This window comes from Chelonus insularis, unplaced genomic scaffold (genome assembly GCF_013357705.1).
Source record: "Chelonus insularis isolate UGA/USDA-ARS -01 unplaced genomic scaffold, ASM1335770v1 contig_326_pilon, whole genome shotgun sequence".
NCBI classification, from domain to species: Eukaryota; Metazoa; Arthropoda; class Insecta; order Hymenoptera; family Braconidae; genus Chelonus; species Chelonus insularis.
This window is the reverse complement of record NW_023276496.1, coordinates 451,713-478,180: the sequence shown is the minus strand read 5'-3', so window position 1 is coordinate 478,180 and position 26,468 is coordinate 451,713. Positions and strand designations below refer to the sequence as shown.

General features: G+C 29.2%; 1 protein-coding gene across 8 annotated transcripts in view; it reads left to right on the top strand.

The window, feature by feature from the left end:
- rg (rugose) overlaps nucleotides 1-26,468 on the top strand; it is a 149,371-nt gene that overhangs the window by 72,647 nt on the left and 50,256 nt on the right. For 4 of the 8 annotated variants that reach the window (XM_035081838.1, XM_035081837.1, XM_035081832.1 and 1 more), the window contains exons 2-15: nucleotides 4,050-4,154; nucleotides 19,843-19,969; nucleotides 20,050-20,150; nucleotides 20,229-20,324; nucleotides 20,964-21,085; nucleotides 21,365-21,491; nucleotides 22,132-22,251; nucleotides 22,320-22,466; nucleotides 22,578-22,685; nucleotides 23,215-23,355; nucleotides 23,429-23,574; nucleotides 23,668-23,881; nucleotides 24,752-25,004; nucleotides 25,366-26,207. In XM_035081838.1, the coding sequence (XP_034937729.1) occupies nucleotides 4,050-4,154; nucleotides 19,843-19,969; nucleotides 20,050-20,150; nucleotides 20,229-20,324; nucleotides 20,964-21,085; nucleotides 21,365-21,491; nucleotides 22,132-22,251; nucleotides 22,320-22,466; nucleotides 22,578-22,685; nucleotides 23,215-23,355; nucleotides 23,429-23,574; nucleotides 23,668-23,881; nucleotides 24,752-25,004; nucleotides 25,366-26,207 (2,649 nt within the window). The remainder of the gene's footprint in view (nucleotides 1-4,049; nucleotides 4,155-19,842; nucleotides 19,970-20,049; nucleotides 20,151-20,228; nucleotides 20,325-20,963; nucleotides 21,086-21,364; nucleotides 21,492-22,131; nucleotides 22,252-22,319; nucleotides 22,467-22,577; nucleotides 22,686-23,214; nucleotides 23,356-23,428; nucleotides 23,575-23,667; nucleotides 23,882-24,751; nucleotides 25,005-25,365; nucleotides 26,208-26,468) is intronic. The other 4 variants (XM_035081839.1, XM_035081836.1, XM_035081834.1 and 1 more) reach the window with 3 other exon arrangements.

The following is a 26,468-nucleotide window of genomic DNA, read 5'->3' as shown; positions in this document are numbered from 1 at the left end:
AACCTCTTATTCTTAACAACATAATTACCCAACATCTTTACTTCTTATAACTATTGTATATATCTCGTTTTTTAATTCAATTATTAATATAATTGTTCGAGTAATTGATCTAGAAAAATTAAATTCTATAGATTCTCATGTTTTGTGTGATAATTAAAAAGGCCCCTAGAAATTAATTAAATATCACATTATTAATTGGAATAATTGCACTCAATATTCATTGAATATTTTTGAATTGGTATTGAATTGAATTATATAGGATAGGAATGAATGGAATATTATTAAAAATATGAGCCTTATTAGTTATGAGACACAATGACATTGACAACCCGATCGAAGATTGTTGAGAAAACTTCTTACTCCAGCTGCTCCAGTGCAATTGCCTAGATCTTGATATTTTGCCCAACTAAAGAGGAACATACTCCATTGAACCGGAACGAACGTAACGAGCCGAAGAGATTTCCTCAGCTCACTCTTGTACTCGGATGGTTCGAGTGGAAAACGAGGTCAGCTTTTGCCCGAAAAAAATTTTTCACTTTTTTTGTGCATTATTTTTACATCCTTGTTGTGAAATTTTCATTTTTATGCTATTATCTGTTACTACAGAAGCTCCGAAAGTAATAGGAATAACGAGGGAAAAATTTGTAATAATACAATAGTTTCACATTTATTAAAATACTTTAATATTAAAAAATTAAAATATTTATTCAGTGAAATGTATCTCATGAAAATGTTGGTGTATATAATAATAATGAAATGAGAAAAAGGATTTGTGTAGTGACATGAGTTAACACATGACATGTTGTTACAATTAATAATGTCTTTTGGGACATCTCAGGTTTGTTACACTCGCTCTAAATTTCCATTTGACACATTACAAATTGATCGCACCACCAGTAGTGTACACATGAGGAAATAAATTTACGTGGTAGAGTTACCATTTTCTTGAATAAAACATGTTGTGGTTATTTATTAAATACAAGTTTCAATTCTTATGCTTCGAGAGTTCTTGTACAATCATTAATTTATCAATACCCTTTTTCACAATAATATTTTTAATCCCACATGTGTTACTTTAGATTTCATTTATCTGGTAGCTAAATTTATCCCTCATTGTTTTAAATCACTACTAATAAATTAAAAACCTACTTTCAGCAAACAAAAACATTATTGATGATTATTATGGAATTATTTTAATAAATTGAATTACTAGAACATCATATATAGCAGTTGGTATTGTTTGTTGATTGAACAAAACCGCAAAAGAATTGTTTCATTGAAAAGAATATTGTACTCACAAATGATTAAATTGGAAGCAGAAAGCTTTCGTCTGTATGCCCCAATAAAGAAATAAAAATGGAATTATATGTATAGTATAGATATATATATATATATACGAATTCGCAATATCATCTTATGTATAGTGTTCGCAATGCATAAAAAAGTGCATAAGCCATGCAAAATTCTAGAACGAATATTCTTGAATCTTTTTTACAATAAAATCAAAAGCATTGTTCTACCAACACTTTTGATTTGAAAGAAGAGAATACAGTAACGGTAGGAAGAATATTCCATTCTCTGACTCGCAGATAATTAAATATATAAGTAGTAAAATTAAAATTCGTAGAGACAATAATAACAAGGTTTATGCATAAGATACTTTTTACCTAGTTCTTTGTTATTTTCTTCATGTATTTTTAAAAGCTCTATTTTTAGCTGTATTTCTTTAATCATCACAAAGGTCTGTAGATTCCTTTGTACATAAATATACGACCACCAAGATGTTCTATTTTCGTACATGCATACTCGTAGTAGATATATATGTAAATAGAAGCGATCGTAAGCTTACTGAGGTCTCAATAGATGAAGCCACAGGGGGATAGTTACAGTCACGAACGATTGAAATGCAGATCTGAGATGTAGATTGATGACCATGCTAGATCAATACTGACTGCATCTCAACAAGTTTGTAGCTTTCTACATTTTCCACTGACAGGTCATATTTCTTCAAAGATATTCATGCCACTTTAGCTTTAATAGAATACTCGTTTACGAAGGCGTTGCTTTTCCTACAAAACTTTCAATTGGACTATTGAAATAGTGCAATTACTTGGTAACTGATTGAAATAAGTCATTTAAATAATTATCCATCATCGCATTAAATCTGTTAACAATTTCTGTTAAATGTTCAATTACCATGGTTAGTATCTTTACAATTAGAAAGGGTGAGGTTGTGGCTGATAACCAGATTTTCGTGGGTTCGTCTACTATTTGCATTGCTGAGTAGGCAAGTTTGCTACAGCTTTGCTGGCGTGCTGGTTTGGACGTACTGGGTTGGAGAAGGTGTAAAAGCAAGTGGTACCCAATTAGCGGCTGCGCTACCGGCTACCCCTAATTCACTGACTCGACCTGCATGATCTCTTCTACCTACATCTTCATCCTCTACCATGTTCACAAACGTTCCCTACAACTTGGTTCCAACTACTGCCACCAACAATCGTGCGTTTGCAATCCTATTCTTAACTTCTAATAACTACATTTCTAATTATCTTACTGACATTTATTTATGTAATAATCAGATTTTTGATAAATCATGGTTTTAATTGTGTTTAATTCTCAACACATAATATGATTATAGAATATGTATGAGAAAATGTTTCATTTATTCTGTGTCGTTGTTTTTGGTTTTAATATTGAAAATAATATGTTTTCATCAGAATTACGTAGCTTCTATATAGCTGTTTAATTATAACACAATTTAAATGTCAAGTTGCTCTAGGTTGCTCATAGACATGCACTGACTTTTCTTCTCTTTTTTAACTTAAGAGAAAAATTCAGTTACATTGAAAATTCTCGTCTCTTCCATGCTACACAAAATAGCATCTTGTCTTTCCAATTTATTTTTCCTTATTCTTGTCATACTCAACGTGTATCCATTTAACTTTTATGGAATATGTAATTATATACAGGAACTAGAATTTCAATGCACAAAATAATTTATATTATATGTATTATTGCTTTTATTTTAGTAGTTAATTTTTAATTTAAAACCGCTTGGGGCGATAAAGAGTTTAATAAGTAATATTGATGCATGTTATTAAAAGACAATATTGTATTTAAAAACGAATTGAAAATTTTTCAATTTAACTGAATTTTAGAAATTTCATAGAAAAATCTGAACATGAGTGAAATGAATTTCGTTTCAAGGTATGATCAACGGGAACGATAAATAAAGTCATGATTTTCTCTGGGTATGGTTGGAGGTGATCAAAAGTTTACTCAACAGTTATAGAGGCCATTAAACTTACGACCATTACATCCATTTTAAAGAATTCTTTCAAGAGGAATTCATGACATAATAAGATAAATTACGACTTCAAGATTTTTGATGGTAGTGATAATGTTGCTGAATATTCTTAATCGTAAATTTTTTATATCATGAAACCGATAAAAAATGTAGGCACAAAAGTTTTTAAGGGTTAGCCATTAGCCATCAAATTTTCAGGATTTGTGGTTTACTGGAGGGTTAATGATTAATGTAGGTTGGGATTAATAGAAAAAGTGTCGCAAAAAATAGAATATAAATAAATGAAAGACACGACCTATCTACAAAAACAATCGTGTCTGTTTCATGTATATATCCTCTTTATCGAAGTGAAAGAAAAAAAAACCAAGCACGTTCTAGGCAAAGAGATTTCCCTTGATAATAGAAAAAAGATGAGCTCGCGAAACGCCCGAGGACTACTACATCTTTTTCCTTAAGAAACTTTTTCCATACAGTCTAACTATACTGACAAGCCTAACTTTATGGTAAAGCATACGAATATTATTCCGGTATGATGAAATACAGAAGATAACTTGTGGTGTACCTCAAACAATATTTTCTTATAAAATTGACTTTTTGTAAATTAGTTTATTTATATAAAAATATTCAATTCTAAAAATATCTCTTGTTTAATTGTTTGCTTATATTTATTTTATTCTTTAATGCTAACTAGGAAATGTATTTTATGTATATTTTTATCAATCTATGAATATTATGATTCTAGCTTGTTGGTGGTGAATTCGATATGGAGCTCAATTTCGTTATCCAGGACGCTCAGAACATCAGGCACATGTTGGAATTACTCGACCACTGTCCACCGAATCTTCAGGTATTTTTTGTTATAAGAATTTTTCTATAAAATTTAATAAAGGATCAGATATCCTCCGGGTAATGAAAAAAATCATACCGTTCAAATAAAAGAGATTCAAGTTGATATTAAAACTCTGTGTATCTACTCAAAATTTTTAATGAAATTTTTTCTCTAAGCTTTTTTGCTCATCATTTCATCATACAATTTCAGAGAAAAGATATCTTTTTTTTTTAATCACCAAACAACACTGGTTTACAAATTTTTTTATTAACAAACAAATTAATGTTAATATCATTATTTATTTAAATTAAATAACAATTATTGCTGCAATTTACATTATAAATTTTTCTGGGAAAAATATCATATCATAAATTTGCGAGGGTTTAAACTCAATAACAAAAGTTTTTCACATAAATTTTTATTAAAAAATAATTATGTTTTTAATATTAAAAAATTTTTAAATCCGTCTATCAACTGTTAAAACATTATTCTAATGTGTGCTAAGTCATTGGATTTAATTCAATGAATTAAATAATAGTTGTAAACAGTGATATTTGCATGTATAGACGTAGTATAATAAGGTACACATGCCGATGCAAAGATTTGTGATCATTATGGCACATACAGTAAAACGTGACATAACAGTAGAACACGAAAGAAAGTTTCATTTGGATTCTCTACACGTACATATATTTCCTGCGGAATAAAACGTGCCAGCACTCAACAGTCCGTGGCATGAGGCTGACCTATACGAAATTCAACTACTAGTCTGGTGGTGTTCTTTCACTCAGCGTGGCGTGACTTGTTCGTACTTTGAATGGAAAGTGCTAGAACGAGTTTTAAACCCGTCATCCGAAATGTAGTCCATCGTTAGATAACATATGAATTGATGTTTTTTTTTTTTTATCATCAATTGTATAAATACATGCGTGGACTATTCAGCAAGTAGTACAACTCATGCAGTGTACTGGCAAGACTTCTTTTTACTCTACTTGGAATTTACTACCCTTCATGTTCTCTACTACCACAGTCACTACGAACAAGTTCCGAAGGAAGCTGTACTACATCGTAATCCCGTTTTACGGTGCTAGTTTCAGTTCTTATAGAATAAGAGGGTTTCATTTAGTAACTACAAACCGATTTCCTATTCTTTTAGAGTTCTTTAGTATATTTCATCATAATGGTTTTACTCTTAAAAAAAAAAGTATTTTACGACATTAATTTTTTTTATTTTATGTTAAACTTAAATAATCTTCATCTCTTATTACGTTATGTTGAGGAAAAAAGTTTGAAATTTATTGCAGCTGCTTTGGGAATAATTTAAGTGCAACTACGTAGACCATACATGCAGATACTTGCGGTCATTTAAGTTTTTAAATCTCCATTACTTTGTGGTATTTTTTTTTCTACAGATATATTAGAGTGGAATTAGAGTAGAGAAAAAAATTCTTGAGAATATGATGTGAATGATGGGAAAAAATATATAAAGTTTGAATAACTTCAATTGATATAAAATTTATACATTCAACAATATAAAACTTTATTAATTAACGCCACATTTGAAAGAATTAAAGGAATGATCTCATTTTAAATTTGAAACAAAAAAAGAATATTAATTATAAATAAAAATAATTTGTATGAATGGAAAATGGATTTTTTTATACAAAATCAAAGAGTTAAATAGATTGAAGCTGAAAATAAATTTGAAGAAATCTTCTCATGTCTCTTTTATTTTTGTGGGTCTACAGTGAAATATCGCGCGAATCTGAAGACATAAAAAATTCAGAATCACTTAGTAAATCTTATAAAGAATTTTCGAAAAGATAAAAAAGAAAGTAATATAATTTAAGCGATAAAGGATATGAATTTTTCATGTTTAAAATACTACCGTTAAATGATCTGAGATTATTGAGTAATATTTTATGTGATAATCTCATTGAAGAAAAGTGGCTTCTGTTAAATAGCCTGAAATAGTAAAACATTTCAATTAGGAAAGCCATCATCGGGGTAAAGTTAGCCTGTCAGAAATTGACTTCTCTATCATTCACAGCTATCGTTGTAAGGGCAAATGCCACCTTAGGCAAACTGTAATCTACTAGAGATCAATTTCGTCCCGGTGACACCCTGAATTGATAATGTCGTTAAAGGAGTTTCCACGTTCCCGTGGGTCTCACTTCTATCTGAAGACCCAAGGACTAGATGAATTGCATAGATGGATAGTGAAGTTGATGCACTAAACATCAGCTGAATGTATAAATTTTCCATAAATAGAGTTCACTGTACGAGGCCAAATATGGCGTCAAATAGAACCGACTACTGATGCGCGTGTGGAAGATGACAAGTCTCTCGAGATGTTGAGCTCACTCAAGTACATGAGTGTGTATGACGAGTGATTTAATTATGGTGAAAATAGAGATTCCGGTTAGCCAACAGATAATTATTTCGGTCAATCGGAAGTTTATTGGAATTAACAAGCATTGGTGCTGTGATGCTGATGATGAATTTTCAACCACAGAATCTGATGTAAATGACGGCAATGTCAATTACTATTAACCACATATCAAAGTTGTTTACTTTTTTTTCTACTCGACTATGGTTGTTCTCTCCATTTTTTATTTCTATCAGTCTCTATAGATTTCACTCGATTCTCTCAAAATCAATAAAAATTCTCAGTCTCATTTTTTTGCTATACGTCAATTTTTAATGATTAGAAAAATAGAAAGTGTTTATTTTTTAATGAGTTTTCAATAGAAATGAAATACGATCGTAAAATTAATTGGGTTATTCATATTTTAGTGGAATTGATGGATAGTTCATTAAGTATTTATTTAAATGTTCACGGACATTATCACCAATGATTATCAATATTTGTGTTCTTTCAATATTTATCAAGTAAATAATTTGCCAATAAATATATTAAATATGTACTAACGTTTCAACATATCAAGCATTTTCATCATAAACTAAATTAATTTAAAATTGCCAAAAAATTAATATTTCAAGCAAAGAATAAATTCAGTACATAACTAAAACATTAAATTTTGATTAATACTTTTTTCATGCACTAATGGGTAATTTTTGATGTTTTTAAAAAAGAAAAAACCACCCACCAGCTAGATATGGTTCATTAGTGGGTTGATTTATTAAATTTTTGCTAAATTTTTTATGTCAAATCATAACATTGGAAATTTCTACATTCATTGTTGGTTAATAAGCGAGTATAATCATCATTCATGTATACAGCTTTTCAGAGTTAATATTGTTTATCATGCTACAGAAGATAGATGTATTATAATTAAATTATGGTCGATTGAAAAATTCAATCCATGAATTCGTATAAAAGATATTTAATAGAACACGATATGATTCAAGGCAAAAACTAAATATAGACGAACCAATAAATTCATTTATCATTGGCTGTCCGCTTGCCAGATGCTAGGAATAATTTAAATTTTTTTCTGTACTACTAACTACTTTCATTAATTATCAACAATTGTATCGTATTATTCCACACACTCATTTTCGTACGAGAATATTGCAATTAAAATTTCATTATTTCCATAAATAATTTATTTCCAATTTAAGTAAAAATTAATTGTGATGTTTTATTATTTAAAATGCATTACCATTTTTTTATATGAATAATAAACGATTACGACCCTAATAATATTGAAAAATATTTTTTTAATCAGAGTAATATGAATACGAAAGAGCAATAAAACATTGAATGAAATGTATTTATTAATTAAATTATTTTTACTGACAAAAACGAAGTTACAACATTGTGATTTATCGTTAACAAGCAAAGTGTTTGATTTTATTTAAAGATAATAATTTAGAGATATTTAATTTTGCTATAGGTAATTTTGATGAGCATATTAATTGAAAACAAAAATATGTTATTCAAGTCTGGAGGAACGAGATAAAAGCTAGATAATCAACTATTATAAGTAGCATAATCCTGAGTATATTACAGCAATTTCATGCGGAGCATCTAGGGATAATGCTTTCCAACCTCGTTCGTAATGACCATTACATCACACCTGATTGAGTCATTAGTAGGCATCGATAGTTGAATATTGAATGCATCTTATAAAAAGTATCGTTGATCTATTCCTTTGTAGTAAGCAACAAGTGATGATAACAAAAACTTGGAATTTATCGATTAGTTAACCATTTAAGAAGTCCAAGCAAGCTTTATGATAAGGCAAACGAGCACACAACATCGTAGGGCAGATGCAATGCCGTTACGCTACTGCGTGAGTTGAATATATTGATTTATCGCCACCCGCTTACCTACTGATGGAAGGGTGGTGGAAGGAGGGAAAGTATGGGAGGATAGTTCCACCCGATAAGCCCGTCTAGCTGCAATACTCTCTACTTCTCACCCTACCAACCCAGAAACGCTCAACACCCGATTGCACTTTACTCTCTCTCTCTCTCTTTTGCTCCCCTTCTTCCTCTCTATTCCCCCTTCTCATTCTCTCTCTTCTCTCTTGCTTGCTATCACCTTTCTCTTCGGCTCAACTCATTCGTTCTATCCGTAGGTCGAAGCTTCCCTGGCAAAGCTGAGAAGATTTATGAGAGCAACCAGAATTTCGTGAGCACTTGGAACGTGCCGAGTGAAATACTTCGCTCCCTTTGAATGAGTATGTCAATCTCCGAGATTTCGAAAGAATGTTCAATAGAAAGCGACTTGTCGCTAACAAGAGAAGATAGCGTCTCTATGAAACTTACTACATTTATAAAATTGATATTTCTATATTTTAGTGCTAGAAGGTTATGTTAAAAATTTAAATTTCTACCCGATGTCGTTTTTATTATTTCTATCATTTTATTATCGAGTGATATAGTGGATGATTACTTTTATCTCTATTCATATTATATTCTTATATAACTCCGTTTTTATATAAAAAATTTTTCTGTTCTTAATGCCTCTTTTGTACAGTGATGTTACGTCATAGGTACAGATAGTTTGCAAAAAAAACCAAATGTAAAAAGTGTTGGGATGACAGAAAGATTTGTCCCAGATACTCACGAGTTTCATCCGGATTACATTTCTGCTATGGAGGCTTCACTGCTTCACGGCTTGTGACTTCAATCCAGGAAATTGCAGAATTTCTAGATAAAACATTTACTTATATTTAAAGCTTCTTTTTATGTTTTTTTGTTGATAAATATTTTAATATCCAACTCTTTCATACGTGAATTCACCAAAAAAGCTCAATCACAAATCCATGACATCTATTAACAACTAAGTCCAAGATTTTATTCTTTATTATTTTATTCGAATGTATTTTTATCTCAAAATATGATTATTATTATTATTGTTATTCTACCGAGACCCATAGTGTTGGCTTGAGGTCTAAGAAAAGCTGACAATGTCTTGGCTGCATTGAAAGTCATATATCAAGCATACTTTATCCTTGAGAATAATTCAGTAAATTTTTTGTTGAAGCAAACTCATCATATTTTTTCCCATAGATTGGTGAATTTGATGTGACTTTCTGAGACACATGAGGATATGTAGTAATGATGATCATGATAATAACAATTCTCAAGTAAAGTGCACTTAGCAGATTGTACGGCATCACTTGAGACTGCATCAAACTTCGCATGAAGAGCTTTTTACTTTTACCAAGTCTTCTCTTGCTTACTATGTCACGTATACAATAAGAATCGATATACAATTGTATATGAAGAGTCGATGTGTTGAGACAATAAAATAGTTGACAGACTGATGATGTGGCGTCATTAAGTGATAAACCTACGTTGGCATTTTATCTATTGATTTCTTTACTGATCTTGAACTTTGTTACCAGAGATATTTTAGCAAAAAAATGAACGAGACAAGTGAAGGGTGCATATCAATGTGAATATTAAAATATCATTCTTATCCATATCACCAATTTTTCTGACATAAAGCTTTTCCTTCCAAGAATATATTAAAAGCGGAAGCATTCCGTTTTTGAAGATGACATAAAAATTCTTCAAACTCAATCTTTTGAAAAACATCTTCCTTCTTGAATGGATTGCCAAACTGAGTGAAATCCACAAATATTTCAAGCCATCTTATTTTTTTCATTATATTCCTACCGGTTTTCAATATAACAGAAACTGCTACACACTCTTATGTATTGGAACATTCACTTTTCTTTTATTTATCCTATTTCATGGATTTCTCGCTGAATGCGCAATGGCACTTTCTTGGGGGTGAAACTGGCAAAGAACGAAGCAGATCTCCGGAACCAACGACGTCAATATGCTGATGAGAATTTAGTTCCACGTCATGCTTCTGTGGTGCTCTGTTTGCAAGCCTATCATCATCTATATACATTAACTTTTCTATCTCTTTACGTATTTTCGAGATCCGCAGGTATTCATCCAAAAAGCTCTCGATTAGAAGATCGTTTTCTTTTGACTAAGCTTACGTCCATTTCTTCAATCGTTCTATAATGTACATTATCCTTTTCGTCTACTTTTTACTCCACTGCATTTCTTTCACACAACTTCACTTTTACTTTCAATTTACTTCAACCAATCTTTTTCTAGAAAATAATTCCTCCTCTCTCCCTTTTCTGTAAATTACTTCTTTGCAGTAGAACATTTTCTAGATTTTAGAGTAAATTCTTGATATTTATACAAGTATTCACGAGTATAAATTTAAAGTATTTACATTGAAAATTTTATTCGCTAATTTAATTAATGTTTATTTAATTATGCAAGCAGAATATTTTTTCTGCTTCTTTGATTGTATTAAATCTTAAAAATACTTTTTAAATAACTTTTGAAAAATACGAGAGAAGTTATTTGAATGTAAAGAAATTAAATATACATCAATTAATCCATCGGTTATAAAGTTGGTCAAAGTTTCTTTTTTGTAGACTATATTTTTTATTGGTAATATCTCGAAAGCTATTTGATTGATGTTTATTTGGAACCTCTTTTGTGACATATATCGTAGAAATTCCAGAACCAAGCAAATTTTAGGTTGAATGGATTTGTCAGTTTGGCCAGAAAAACCAATTTATAGAAAAAAAAACCCGACAAAACAAATGCCTTTGTTTTCTAAAAATTTTGTTGAGTTTTTAATCTGCAACGTTAGCCAAAAAAATTAGATTTTTTTTTTTTGTATTTTGAAAACTGTTCCCTTTGTTCATAAAAAAAGACCAAGTCACTGAAAAATTACCAACTATTAACGAAATAAAAAATTCTGTTTAAAACTACAGAGATAGTTAATAAATGCTACTATGTAGTATGAGCAATAAATTGTAAAGTAAATTGTTATTTATTTACGTATCTACAGTATGCCAATATTTTGAACGTAAGTAATTTATTAAAATGTTTTTTAATTCGACAGCTGTCGAAAAAATTCTTCAAAGTAAAATTTGAGTCTTTATAACTCCACTTATCTTAAAATTCCATCATATTTGATATTCACGATTTATGTAAATTAACTTCATGTCTATAATTTACTTTAAAAGTTTCCATGGCCAAAAAAAAGTTTTCCGGCGGGTTTATTCACTAACACAGAGAAAATGTTATAAAAGATTCCAAGATAAACCCAGTAGAGAGGTAAAATAATACAGTACGTGGACTGAATCAAACGCAAGTGATTCTACTCTCGGGTATCACCGAGAATCCCTGTTAAATTTGCGATTGCATGGATATCATCAGTGTCTGATCATGTGTTACGCGTGGAGATCTATATTTCGATCAAGTATTGACTGTAATAGGATTTATGTCGAACGTGAAATTAACTATTCAACAATGAAAATTTAGAAAACAATTTTATCTCTAGTAAAACTGAAAAATGACATTACTTTAAAATAATATAATTCACTAGGATTTTTTGATGAAATAAAAATTTCACGAAAAATATTATTCTCAAGAGACATTTTATCTGCTCTTCATCCACTCTATTGATATCGATGTCGTTGAATTTTTAATATGAAGACAAGGAGTCATTTAATTGAATATCAAGTATTTAGTTGTTTTATTTATCATCATTGTTGCATCAATACAAATTAGCTGCACGAATTATCGGAGTTTCACGAAATGTGAGAAAAATTGAATAGAAAAGGATCAGTGTCAGACTTCCATTAACTTCCATTAGAGAAATTGAAATTATCGAGAGGCACAGAATTATAATTAACATTGTCTTTCAGCAACTTTTTAAATATATTATTCCTCTGTTGAACTTCACTGAACGTAAATCGTATTTTTCTTCAAACAAAATTTATGTCAAGTTTTTTTATCGATCTCGACCCATGTAAACAATTCAGCTGTACATAATGGACAATCTATATATTTTAGCAAGGATACGGTCGTAATCTTTCTTGACCTATGAAGCACAAAGTTTATAGTTCTTAGATTTCGAAGAAAATAGTGCCGTTAAATCATTAAATAGCACTTGTTTTCAAAAGTAGAAGGCAAGTTGGGAAACTTTGTGACAGAGTCAAAGAGTATAAAATCGAGTTATTAGAAAGAAGAAGAGAAAAAAAAAAGGGTGGAAAATCCAAAAGCTCATAAACTTGAAGACGCCATTAAGAGGAAACAGCCCAGATATTATTCGTTTAAAGTTTAATATTTGAAATATATTTCATCAAAAACATAATTATCCTTACCTTCAGTAAAACATGAAAATAAAACAGAAGTTTAATTTATCTCGATGAGTTTTTACTATTGTGATAACGTTTCTCTGCCCACTCTTCTGCCAATGAAAAACTTTCCTTCTCGCCCCATTCGAGCTCATTATCTTTATCTACCTCTTTTATTTTCTACTCTCTTACTCGAGTCATTAGTGGTTTAGCAGGATTCCATTCGCGCTGCTTCCATTATCAGTAAGCTTCTCTATAGCATTTTCCTTCTCTTCAGTTGGCATTAGTCGGCCTAATGTTTTAATTATGTAAATTCTCATGTTTATTTTCATCTTGGTTATTTGAAACAGCTGGTAAAACCATACTATTTTTGTGTTAACTATTCAATTAATTTCATGAAAAACTGCGTTCAAAAAAGACCAAACAAATGTCTGCTTATTATTTATGATTTTATTATCAACTTCATGTTTTTGAAATTTTGCCAACTACCTTTCGGGACACCTTATTATTTTCCGGTACACAATTAATTAATTATCAACGTAATGAAAAAAAATGAACGTTTTTGTTCTAAAATTATATTTAATGATTCAAGAGTTTTGGATAGTAGTCCGATATCATTTTCTTAAGTTTTAATTGGCTTGCTAGTTGACTCTTCTGCACAGTAGAGAAGAAAGTAATTACCGACTATGATAATAGAATAATTATTCCCCATTTAAATATATATTTCATCTTTTGTTTCATAAAATTTTCAACATATAATTACACCTTAGTCACTAATTTCGTTCAATTTAGATCTAATAAATTTATAATTACAGCTTAATGGAACTTTCAATAAAAATAAACCTTAATTTAAAATCGATAATATTAGATTCGTCAGATTTACTTTGCAACTGTTAGAGATAATTTCATGAACAGTTGAACGACATAAAGGCAAAAGATAACAAGATTACGCGTTCTTGCGTATGATATAGCTTTTCGCTTGATTGAATTTTGATCTTGATATTCCCTCAAGGAGATTTTACCATTTAAGATTAAACTTAGATTGAACAGTCATCATCTCATTTGAAATAAACGTGAATCTTTCTGTGTTTAACTACATTCTGATGAATAAATAGTTTTACTGCTGAGCTTTCATTTTTTTCGCTTTAATCATCTTTTCATAATTATTATTATCAGACAATTTTTTTTTAAATTTATATCAGACTGGATTAATATGAATTCTGTTACATTAAAAATTAATACCGTAAAAAATTAAAAAAAAAAATTATATTAAATGAGATAGTTTAATATGATAATTCATCCATGCGAAATACTTTCGAAATAATTTCAAAAATTCTAAAATAATTTCACTACTCGAATGATGTCGTTTTTGAAAATTTTCCATTCTTCATAAAAGTTTTTATCTTTCAGTTTGACAGCTTAAATGTAATGCTCTAATGTACCATAAAGTATTTCGAGTATTTATTTAGTGATTTATTGAAACCTTATATTTTACAAGTATTGAAATATTATGAATGAATCTAATGACAAAAACATCGATAGATAAAATTCGAATTTATAAAAGAAAAATGAAAAGGTGATTTATGCTAAATATTTATGGAGTGATCCATCATTTACATCCTTTGAACATGATTGCTTTAATTATTTACTTGCAGGAAATCGACAACACTAATCATTTTTCTTTTACAAAAGTTTTCCTATTTTCAACCTGTCCATTTTTATTAATAAAAAATAACAGGTGGAATTGTATCCAAGTTTGATACCTTGATCAAGTAGCTTGTCAATGTAGAAACATAAGAGATAACTTTCAGTAGATAAATTTTTTGCCTTGAGCAGAATTTTTCCGAGATATTCCGTTAAATCTCTATTTTATATAAAATAACTACATCAATGAAAGCTTTTTCTTTACATTCAATAAGAGATAACATAAACATCACCTTTAAAAAATAAAATTTACATGCTATCAAGAAAAATTTCAAATGTGAGATTAATATTAAATTCTCTAAATTTTTATAAAATAAAATTCAATGAAAAACTCAGAATGATGTTAGTGTAAAATAAATTTAAAAAATATGAAATTAAAAAAAATGTAAAAAAAAAAATTATTATTGGAAAATTCGATGAATAACATCATTGATTGATCATTATCACAAGAGAACCATAGCAAAATTATGTATTGTGTATCCAACAAACCCATTCGCAAGTCGATCGGGCTATCGACTAAACTGATATACGATTAGTGTGGCTGTCCTAACACGGATCTCCTCTGAGGGGTTACAACGCAATTCTCCGTGACGGTTTGAGCGGCTTGCACGATGTTGTGAAATGCATGAAATGCCACTACTAATTCCAAGTGGCTGTACCAAGAAATGGCAGTCATCCGTGTATATTTGGGAATTGAAGCTACAGATCTCCTGCGATTTCATTTCGCGCTGGGCATCTCGATTAATCTGGTTCAGATCAGTTTCCGTTATCAGTTCATTCTTCTGGAATTCACTCTAAATATTCATCAATCTGTAAACTATCTGCATGAAAAAGTGAAACGAAAATGTACGTTGGTTTTAGACCAGGTTAATTATTTGACTGAATAAATGTCGTTACTGTTACAATTGATAATTCTTTAAGTTTCGCAGCTGCTGACGTAAATTTCACACCCACTAAAATGCTCAAATCCTGGGATACGTCCCTTCAACATCAGTAGAATATTGATCCGGTGGTTATGCAGACCAACGAGTCTCGGATATTCCGAGTAGTGAAAATGCCGCAGAGGTTTCGATTTCCCTTAAACTCTTCCCCTCGTTTGTTGGGTACCCAATACACTTTGTCCAATATTTACGAGCTTTTAAAATCCTTATTATTTAGTTCGTTTGTTGAAATCATCAAAAGCATATCTCAATATCCTAAACCATGGACAATAAACTACGAAAGCAGCGAAATACTCATTTTACAGAAATAATCCATCAGTTGAAAAATATTAAGCAAACATACAAGCAAAAGAGTTGAAAAGTTTTGTGAAATAATATTAAACTTGATATATATTTCATTTATATGTATACTGGGTAGATGTATAAATTCATATAAATGCATATATATGTTACTGCATAAAGTATCCTTTAATTTCTACTGAAACTTTAGAGTTTAAGACTATATTACCCATTTTCTTTCTCTACATCTTTTCAACTTTATTTCTATCTCTTTTTTGTTTTTTTTTACCTCCTCCTTGCTCATTTGAATTGTATATATAGACCAAGTAGGTTCGTGTCACTCTCATGTAGCTTTAAGAACAAAGCAGACTTTTGTAGACACTTTCTTCATCCTTACACCGGTGGCATAAGAAGTCTGCTTCTCATCAAGCCACTGAGAAAAAGCTTCGTCATTCTGAGCGTACAATTCCTTGACAGTGCATACTATAACTTTTAAATTAAAGAAACTTCACAATTTTTCTTCTTTTCTATTGTATTCTCTTTTAATTATTTTTTTTCACAATTTTTATTGTTATGTCATCACAATAATGAAAATAATTACTATCGTGTTGATATTCAAAAGTTATTAAAAGCTATAATGAATTATAAAGTTGAAAGAAAATAAGAAAAAATGTGTTGGGAAAACATTCAATCACACTTGTTAATTTGATTGGTCTATCAAAATGATTGCTTTTTTTACTCAATTACGTAGCTGGATAAATGCAGTTAATAGTGATCCATATTGTAGATATTCCAAGTTATTATGCACTTCAAGTGTCGATTAAAATTTACCAAGCTTTGAATTAATGAAAAATGTCATACACTCTTGATTCTAAATTTAATTATTGAGTAGTAATTCAAAATATTTTGATAAATTACTTGAAAGAATGAATAAATCAATTTAATATGAATGAAAAAAGATTGAATAATAATCAAAATGATTTTTAATTTAGTAAACGATATTGATAACACTTAAAATTTACGTTCAATAACGATGAAAAGCCAATATTTACATTACTTTGAAAGTATTTTAGAACAGGGAATGCTGTCAAGTATTTCATAGTTTAATAGTTTCATTTTCATAAATATAAAGTTACGAAAACTTGATGAATGTGTAAAAGTTTTTTATGTATAAATTATTATAATAAGATATAAATTAAAATGTTATGGAAATTTGAAAGACATTTATAGTTCAAATTGTTTGTTTTCAACTGTCTACATTAATTGTTTTTTATTTCAGTAACAGGAGATGCAAATAATTTCATTTATGTCCACATCAGAAAAATGGTTATATCAATTAAATTATAATTAATTCATAATTTATTTAAAATATTAAAATAAAACGACGAATACCAATCAAATAATATCGTAAAAAAAGTCTGATCAAGTAATGAATACAAATTTTTTCAAATTAACTTATCCAATGATAGCATCGCTGTAAAGACTTTAGATAGATAAGATGACGAAGTGATATTCATTACAGCAGTATATCCCTTGATAAAAGAGTTTTACTTGTGAGTAGAACGTGCATCATATAGCACAAGATTCAGTGGTTTAGCTGGTATCAAGTCAAGTAGAAGGATGTCGTAAAAGCTACATGTAGAGGTCTTTCTAACGTTAGGTGTTCACGGTTCAAGAAATATCTGGCTTTAAAGTCTTAGTTGTGGTTAACTGTTTATCGCGAAAAAATGTTAAATATTTTCTTCTTTTGCTAAGATTTTTTTTCGATTATTTTTGTTCAACAATTTATTTACTCTTATCAAAGCATTCCAGAATAACAATTATTATTAATATTATAATAATATTTTCTTTATTTATATAAGTACAATTTATTTGAAAATATATATTTAATGATGTCATTCGTTTTATATTTAATTCTAAGTACTTCCACTAACTCAATTTCCGTTTTAATAGTATTCTTAGAGAAACAGAAAACAAGAAAAGCTTTTCTCTTCGAGATAATTGAGTTAATTCTGAGTCTTTTAAAGGAGAAAAAGAAGTTAGCAACAGAGAATCGATTTTGAGATGGAGACTAATGTCTACTAATTGATTAGCTTCTTTGATCAAGTATTAATTACCACTGTTATTGACTAATTAGTGGCAACTTATTTTATGTAAAATTCTTTATTTCAAATAATATCCAGTATTCAACAGAAAAGTATTATTCAATGTGATACTGGAGTAGAATGGTGTTTACAGCAGACTAACCATTAAAAATGTGACTATAATGAAAGTTCAAAGCATTCATATAAACCCTGCTATCCTCGAACCTGACACTAACGAGCAATTACTATATATTTTTTGCTTCCTTTTTTGATTCAACGTTCTATTTTAAAAAAGAAGCTATGAATTATACCATGGATATAAAATAGAGGAGAATTATAATAATCTAGAATGTTATATATTTTTTGATGAATAGCACATTTAATAGTTGATTACATAAATGGTTACGTCGTTATTAATTAAAGAATCTTTAGGGAATTATACTTTATGCGTGTAACGAGGTAAATTTGTGAAATAATAGAGCTTTTCTTATTTAACTCTAAGCTATGCTCATTTTGCTATTTATTCTATCTATATTTAGGATTTCTTTGATCGTAGAACTATTATAAAATTTTTATAATGATAGAGGAACGTAATTCATTTATCAAACCGGCTTAATGAATCTTTGAAAGCTTAGTCGTGTTAATATGCAACGGCTATTTAATTTCAGACATCTTACTCGCATCAGACTTATGAAAAAGATGAAATTTCTATTATCTTTACTGAAGTTAATTAAAGAGTCAATTTACACAATTAGGTAAAAAAAATGTCTTACTGTGACAGATTTAAAGTTCATTTTTCATAAACATCATGATATTTGCTGTGTCGTAATTTTTAGATCTCTACGAAATGTATAGTCAGGATTTTTTGATGGATTGGACTTTAAGACTTTTGTGAGAACCAACTCATGTTCTGTTATAGCTTTTAAGATTTTCTTTTTCCTTCTGATAATTAGTGAGTTGACGATAAGATCCAAACCATCACCCAGTAAATTCACAAAAGTAATGAAAAAAGTCATAGAAATTAATTCATTTATTCAAATTTAGTGAATAGAGGGAAGTAACTAAAAATAGAGTAATGTCTTTAATATAAAATACCTTTATTTATAATACACAGAAAATTTATATGCAGTCATAATTCAAAATGATATTTCACACTTTTCATTACTTACCTTTATTATACTTTTATTTAATTACATATTTTTTAGAAATTTGATTTCTATCGAGTTTGACGAAATCCTATGCAATTGTTATATTCAGTTTTAATTGAGAATTATCACACTATATTTGTGAGAATAAAATGTTCTTTTCAATTATTTTCTAAAAGTAAAAACAAAATATTCATTGACAATCTATCTGATTGTTTCAAATCGTTAACTTTTAATTTGAATTTATATTTACATTGTCAATAAAAAAATTAACATCCATTCGCTTTATTGATGTAAAGCCTTCACAATCAGTGCAAATTTTTTGTATCATTGATGACAATTGAAATTATATTCAGAGAATTTAATAAAAGTGATCTGAACATTACATGATGAAGTTTACATCAAAGCACACTTCTTTCATGAAGTAATTCATCATTGAAAACGAGCTGGCTTTCTATATTTGTAGATGAGGCATTGCTGAAATTAAGACGTTAATAGAGAATATTAAATATGTTGTAAACTAATTATTTTCTGGAACAGTTTTACTTTTCAGCTTTCTGAGATTAATCTTTAAAAGTTTTTAGTAGATAAAATTGATTTTTCAGTAGGTAAATTATTCATAATATTCAGATACTCCATAAAAACTATGTTATAAAAAAGATTTTCAAAACTCAATTAAAAAGTAGATAAAAGATTCATTAAAAGTATATTAAAATGATTAGAAAAGTGAAAAAAAAACGTTTGTGGAAGTTAATGGTAAAAATTACATTACAGTATGTTGAAATCCAATTAAATTCATCAAAGTTATGAATTACATTCAACTCTGATGTAGGTCACTTTGATACGAATAAATATTAAATATAACGCTCATTGAAAAAGCTTTTTTTGTATTTTAACAAACAAATATAAACAGCCATTTTATTAATTGTGTTTGCAAATGATTTTTATTTCAGGCGGAAATATGGAGTGTTTTCATTGCAATATTGAGAAAAAGCGTGAGAAACCTTCAAGCATGCACTGATGTCAGTCTTATAGAACATGTTCTTCATCGTTTATCTCGAGCAGAAACAGTTGTTGCAGGTAAATAAATTCATTTTTCAATACTTAAATAATACTTGGAAATTTTTTTTCAATTGTTTCCTGTGTATTTTTGTTTGTAGATTTACTTATTGATATGTTAGGAGTACTTGCAAGCTATAGTATAACAGTTAAAGAGCTCAAGCTTTTATTTGGCGCAATGAAAGCCGTCAAAGGAAAATGGGTAAGTGTTTGAACAAAAAAGAAATTCAATTTTACATAATTAATTCTGATTTAATTAATTTTTTCCATCTACAAATAGCCTCGACATTCGGCAAAATTACTCAACGTACTTCGCCAGATGCCGCAACGGAATGGACCTGACGTATTTTTCAGTTTTCCGGGTAGAAAAGGATCGGTAAGCAATTTACCCATGTTTTTTTATCTATTGGAGGAGAAAGGAAAAAATAGACTGTTGAGTCAGAAAATATGTCCAATTTCAAAGGGATTATTTGAACCGAGTGCTTATATTTCTTGAAATTGAATTCTAACAAACCACTAAAGTATTTTACAAAGGATTTCTTTTAAAATAGAAAAAAAAATTAATAATTCACCAAATAAATTTTTTTAGTTTATCTATAAAATATGTACTAATTAGACGAATTTTATAATAGAGTTAGTATGATTTATCAAGCTAAGAGACATTTGTTGGCACCAACACTACTACCGATAAACCACAAGATAGAAGTTCGTGTATTACAGTTATAAGGCACCGAGTTCAAATATAAACTACTTAATGTCAAACAAGCAAAGTTTACTTCGTAAATCATCTTGTCAACCAGACAAGCGAACAAATTTTATAATAACGTAAAAAATGACTTATTGCAATTTTAAAGTTTAAAATTTAATTAACTTTATTTTCAACAACCCTTATATTAGTATTCATTACTCTCCTTTATATACTACAAACATAATTCTTGACATGAATTACGAACGAATGAACTTGATTACACTTAACTGGCATTAATTTAAATGTCTTCTTCTATTAAATTTTCAGGCTATTGTTTTACCACCAATGGCAAGGTGGCCTCACGAAAGTGGTTTCACATTCACCACGTGGTTCCGTCTCGACCCTATCAACTCTGTCAATATCGAAAGAGAAAAGCCTTATCTCTACTGGTGAGTAGACACTTCCTACAAGTACACTTGCGTACTTCTTTAGAGAGATGTCAACCTGTTCTCTCATTCAACTTATTGTCAAAAGACTGTGAATGTATTCATCATTTAGCTCTTTTTTTATCACGCTTGCCAGAATATAAAATATCATTTTAATTACATTCTCTTTGATATAATTATTGGAAAAAATGCTTGAATAATTGCATGATTATAAGTAATTATTTTTATATAACCATTTTCATTTATATTTCAAGTAATTTAATTTTTATTTTCCTTTCTTAGTTTTAAAACCAGCAAAGGAGTGGGGTACTCTGCTCATTTTGTAGGCAATTGTTTGGTTCTTACCTCTATGAAAATAAAAGGAAAGGGCTTCCAGCACTGTGTCAAATATGAATTTCAGCCAAGAAAGGTAAATGCAATTTTCTTGTTAAAATTTCTCAAAGGAATTATCTCATATAATTCCTCAAGCAATAGAGCAAAGCATCTTTTGAGAAATATTTTACTTGATATTAAATAAGATATTATATACAGAAAAATTTATCGGAAATAAGCTAAAAAGACTCTATAAATTTTTAACAATTTAAAAATAATGTTACTATTTTATATAAGTAGTACTAAATTTTATTACCTTAAAAGGATTTTATATAAAATTATAAAAGTAAAGAGGCTACGTTAAATTGACTGGAAAATTTCAGAAATTTTTAGTTAATAAGCTTAATCCATAATAGATTATATCTTTTATTTATTCATTTAATTACAGAAACGTTACAAGTTTTTCATTAAAAATGAATGCCTATTTAATTGAAATGAAGGTTTTTTGATTTATTATTCAGAATTTTAAAGTCATGTTAATATAATCTGATGCACCAATGATGAATATTTTGTGCGTAATGTTTTACCAAAAATTAAAATAAATATTTATAGAGACCCTCATAATTTACATGTGGTTTAATTTTTTTAATAAAAAAAAAAAATTTTTATTTAATCTCCTCATATTTTTGTCAATAAATAATTATTAAAAAAATAAAATATTTGTTGGTTCATTCTAGTGGTACATGATCGCCATTGTGTACATATATAATAGGTGGACAAAAAGCGAAATAAAATGTTTAGTCAACGGCCAATTAGCATCAAGTACAGAAATGGCTTGGTTTGTGTCAACGAACGATGTGAGTAAAAATACAAAAATGGAATAATTTAAAAGTAGTCCTTTCTTTATATTCATATATTTTTTTAGCCATTTGATAAGTGCTACATAGGAGCAACACCAGAAGTGGATGAAGAAAGGGTATTTTGTGGTCAAATGAGTGCAATATATCTATTTAGCGAGGCTCTCACAACTCATCAAATATGTGCAATGCATAGATTAGGTCCTGGGTATAAAGTAAGCTAATATCGATCTCATCAATTAGTTGATTAATTAATCTAGACTAAAACATTCGATAGATGTTATCATTTTATCAAACGTATTTGTTAAAATCTCTATCATTTATAGAGTCAATTCCGCTTTGACAACGAGTGCTACCTGAATCTACCAGACAATCACAAAAGGGTGAGTGATGAGCCGGAGTTTACAAGCATGGTGGACCAAAGTATGCAAACTGTAAGCATTTTTGTTTCTGTTTTCCTCAGTTGATTTAGATTTATTTTAATATTTTATCAGTTTTTATTAATCTACATTCATGTTCAAGTAAGGTAATGTTTAAATATTATGATTCCTTTAGAAACTACTTTGTCCAAAAATTAGTTGATTAAATTAAAAATTGTTATTATATTATACTTTTTGCTAATTAGTTAAATGTCATAATTTAAGTTTATCTCAGTATACGGACGTTTCGTGCGAATTATTTTTATTATTCTAGTTAGCATGAAATGCAGAGTGATGATATTTAAAAATATTTTCCCAATACTTGTTTTGTGTATTTTCAGGTGGGTTTATGCTTGATATTTGTATTTTTTTTTAATGAATGATGCACTGTGTTTTATAGTAACTCAACGTTACTGTTTTTTTTTCTTTTATTTAGTTATAAAAAGCTAACGATTAATAGTAGTAGTATATTTTTCTGGTATAATGTCATATAATAGCATGAATATTTAAAGCAGAATTTACATTATTTTTTCAATAAATACAGGTGCTATACGATGGCAAACTGTCGAATGCAATTGTGTTCATGTACAACCCAGTGGCAACGGATTCTCAACTCTGTTTACAAAGTGCACCAAAAGGAAATGTCTCTTATTTTGTACATACACCACATGCTCTCATGTTACAGGTATTTGATTGTTTTAATGTCTATTTTTTAATTATTATCTCAATGAATAATTTGTCGTGTTATTTATTTTCAGGATGTAAAAGCAGTTATTACACATTCCATTCATAGTACTTTAAATTCCATTGGTGGAATTCAAGTTTTATTTCCATTATTTTCACAATTAGACATGCCTTACGATTGTATAGCGCCAAATGATATCAAACGAGATCCAATGCTTTGGTAATAATATTTCTATTACTGTCTCCGGATTAAAAAATAAATTTATTCCAGTCAGTTTATTAAAGGACTAAAACATAATGACTTTAATTGTAGTTCAAAACTACTTGGATTCATCTGTGACCTCGTAGAAACTTCACAGACAGTACAGCAACATATGGTACAAAACCGAGGATTCTTAGTGATCAGTTTTATGCTACAGCGGGCAAGTAGAGAGCATCTCACCACTGAAGTTCTCGCTTCGTTTCTAGAACTTACGAAACATCTCGTCACGTGTCTCAGTGCGAATAGTGATTTATTGCTAAAACAGGTACACATATTTTATTACATACAACTTTGTTCTAAGTTGAACTATTTTTTAACTTTTAAGAACTGAGTGAAGCAATTTTTCCTACCACTGAAGATTTTTCGTTACTGAATCGACCTTTACAAAACTCACAAATTTTTTTTGTTATAAGAAAATTTTAATTACTTTTTTTAATTTAATTATTATGAGTATGTAACGTTTTGAAAAGGTTGATACGAAAAAAATGAAAAAATAAATTATTTTCATAAAAAATTTTAATCAAATTACTTCAATTTATATTTTCTCACAGTAATATAATTTTCACATTGGCATGAAATAATTATTTGAATATTTCATGAAAGATGGATAAGTTTTTGAGTCAAGTTAATGCTATTTAAATGAAATTTTTTTGCACTTGAAAACAAGCAAAATTTCCTCGAGTTTAAATAGAATTGTTTAAAGCAGCACAGTGTAAGAAATCAGCATGAATGTATATTTCTTGCGTATACTATTTATTTTTCCACTCTTTGGACCGCATGTAATCTACCGACTTTTGAGCTTTCTCTACTCGTTTTGTAACGCCCGTGCGCGTAATAATTTATGTCTCACTTCTATTATTCACATTCATTCTCAAAGTATCTATTTATCTTTACAATATTTTTCTGGCACTTGCATGAATTTATGACCACATTTTTGTAATCTTTGCTTAAAATAATGGCACTTGAAAATAAATTACTACTATTCACCAAATTAAATATCAAAGCACAGTGCAATTTTTCACCATCCATTTGCACTATTTTTCATCACAATCATAGTAATATATTCGTAAAAAACAATTGTCAAAGTCGGCTAGATTGGCGTGTCCGAAGAACAGGCAGATATATGGTGATGTAGTTGTTTTACTTTTCATTCCTCACATGGCAGTTACTGGACCACGTTTTATTCAACCCAGCTTTATGGATTTACACTCCAGCTCCAGTTCAAACACGTCTTTATTCATATTTGGCTACAGAGTTTCTCAGCGATACTCAAATTTATTCCAACGTCAGACGTGTATCTACAGTTTTACAAACAGTTCATACGCTCAAGTATTACTACTGGGTAGCCAATCCTCGAGGGAAAAGTGGAATAACTCCAAAAGGATTAGGTGAGCGAAAAGATTAAAACAATTCTTTTATATTTTTCTTTTCACGTGTTAATAACATTCTTAAATATTTTTTTGTAATTAGAATTCTCACGTTTTATTTTTTTTTTACAACAATTTTAACCCTCCGCATATTAGGAAGAAAATATAAATATGCCATACGAGGTAGGGTCAAAATTGCCTATAATTAATCTAGTATTTTGCAGCAATATCAAATAACTTTGCTTTTTAACGCATACACAGCTACTAAAAATATGAATGTTTAGGCACAGTTGTTTAAAAAGATACCTCGTATGCGGAGAGTTAATTATTTCAAATAAAATTCGTAAGATTTTGATGAATTAATTAAAACTTAATTTTTCAGATGGACCACGCCCTCAACAAAAGGATATACTGACTATTCGATCTTACATTTTGCTTTTTTTAAAGCAATTAATAATGATTGGAAATGGAGTAAAAGATGATGAACTCCAAAGTATTCTTAACTATTTGACAACTATGCACGAAGATGAAAATTTACATGACGTTCTTCAAATGCTGATATCTTTAACATCGGAACATCCATCATCAATGGTACCTGCTTTTGATGCGAAACAAGGCGTCAGGACAATTTTCAAATTATTGGCAGCAGAAAGTCAATTAATTCGTCTACAAGCACTGAAACTTCTTGGATTTTTCCTCAGCCGTAGTACACATAAACGTAAATACGATGTTATGAGTCCACATAATCTATATACTTTATTGTCCGAAAGATTATTACTTAATGAAGAGACACTATTGCTACCAACATACAATGTTCTTTATGAAATCATGACAGAACATATAAATCAACATATTCTGTATACAAGGCATCCAGAGCCTGAATCACATTATCGATTAGAAAACCCAATGATTTTAAAAGTTGTTGCTACTTTAATACGACAATCAAAACAAACTGAACAGCTTTTGGAAGTGAAAAAACTATTTCTATCTGATATGACTTTACTTTGTAATAATAATCGCGAAAACCGACGTACTGTTCTTCAAATGTCTGTTTGGCAAGAATGGCTAATAGCGATGGCTTATATCCATCCGAAAAATACTGAAGAACAGAAAATATCTGACATGGTTTACTCTTTATTTCGAATGCTCCTTCATCATGCTATCAAACATGAATACGGCGGCTGGAGAGTTTGGGTTGATACGTTGGCTATCGTCCATTCAAAGGTAAATAAATTAGAGTATAAAAATTACATTCAATTAAAATTGTAAAGGAATGAATGAATTGAAAATATGAAAGATGTTTTCTATAAAAATTTTTCTCTCAAAAAAGAATTTTGAAAAAATGATAACATATTTGATAAATTCATCCGGTTTAAGTATGTCAGTTTCGGAATACTAAAAATGAGACCAATGTTGCAGTCAGTATTATGAAGAGTTGTATGAAAATATTTGAGATTCAGATGTAAAATTCTTTGAAATTCTAAA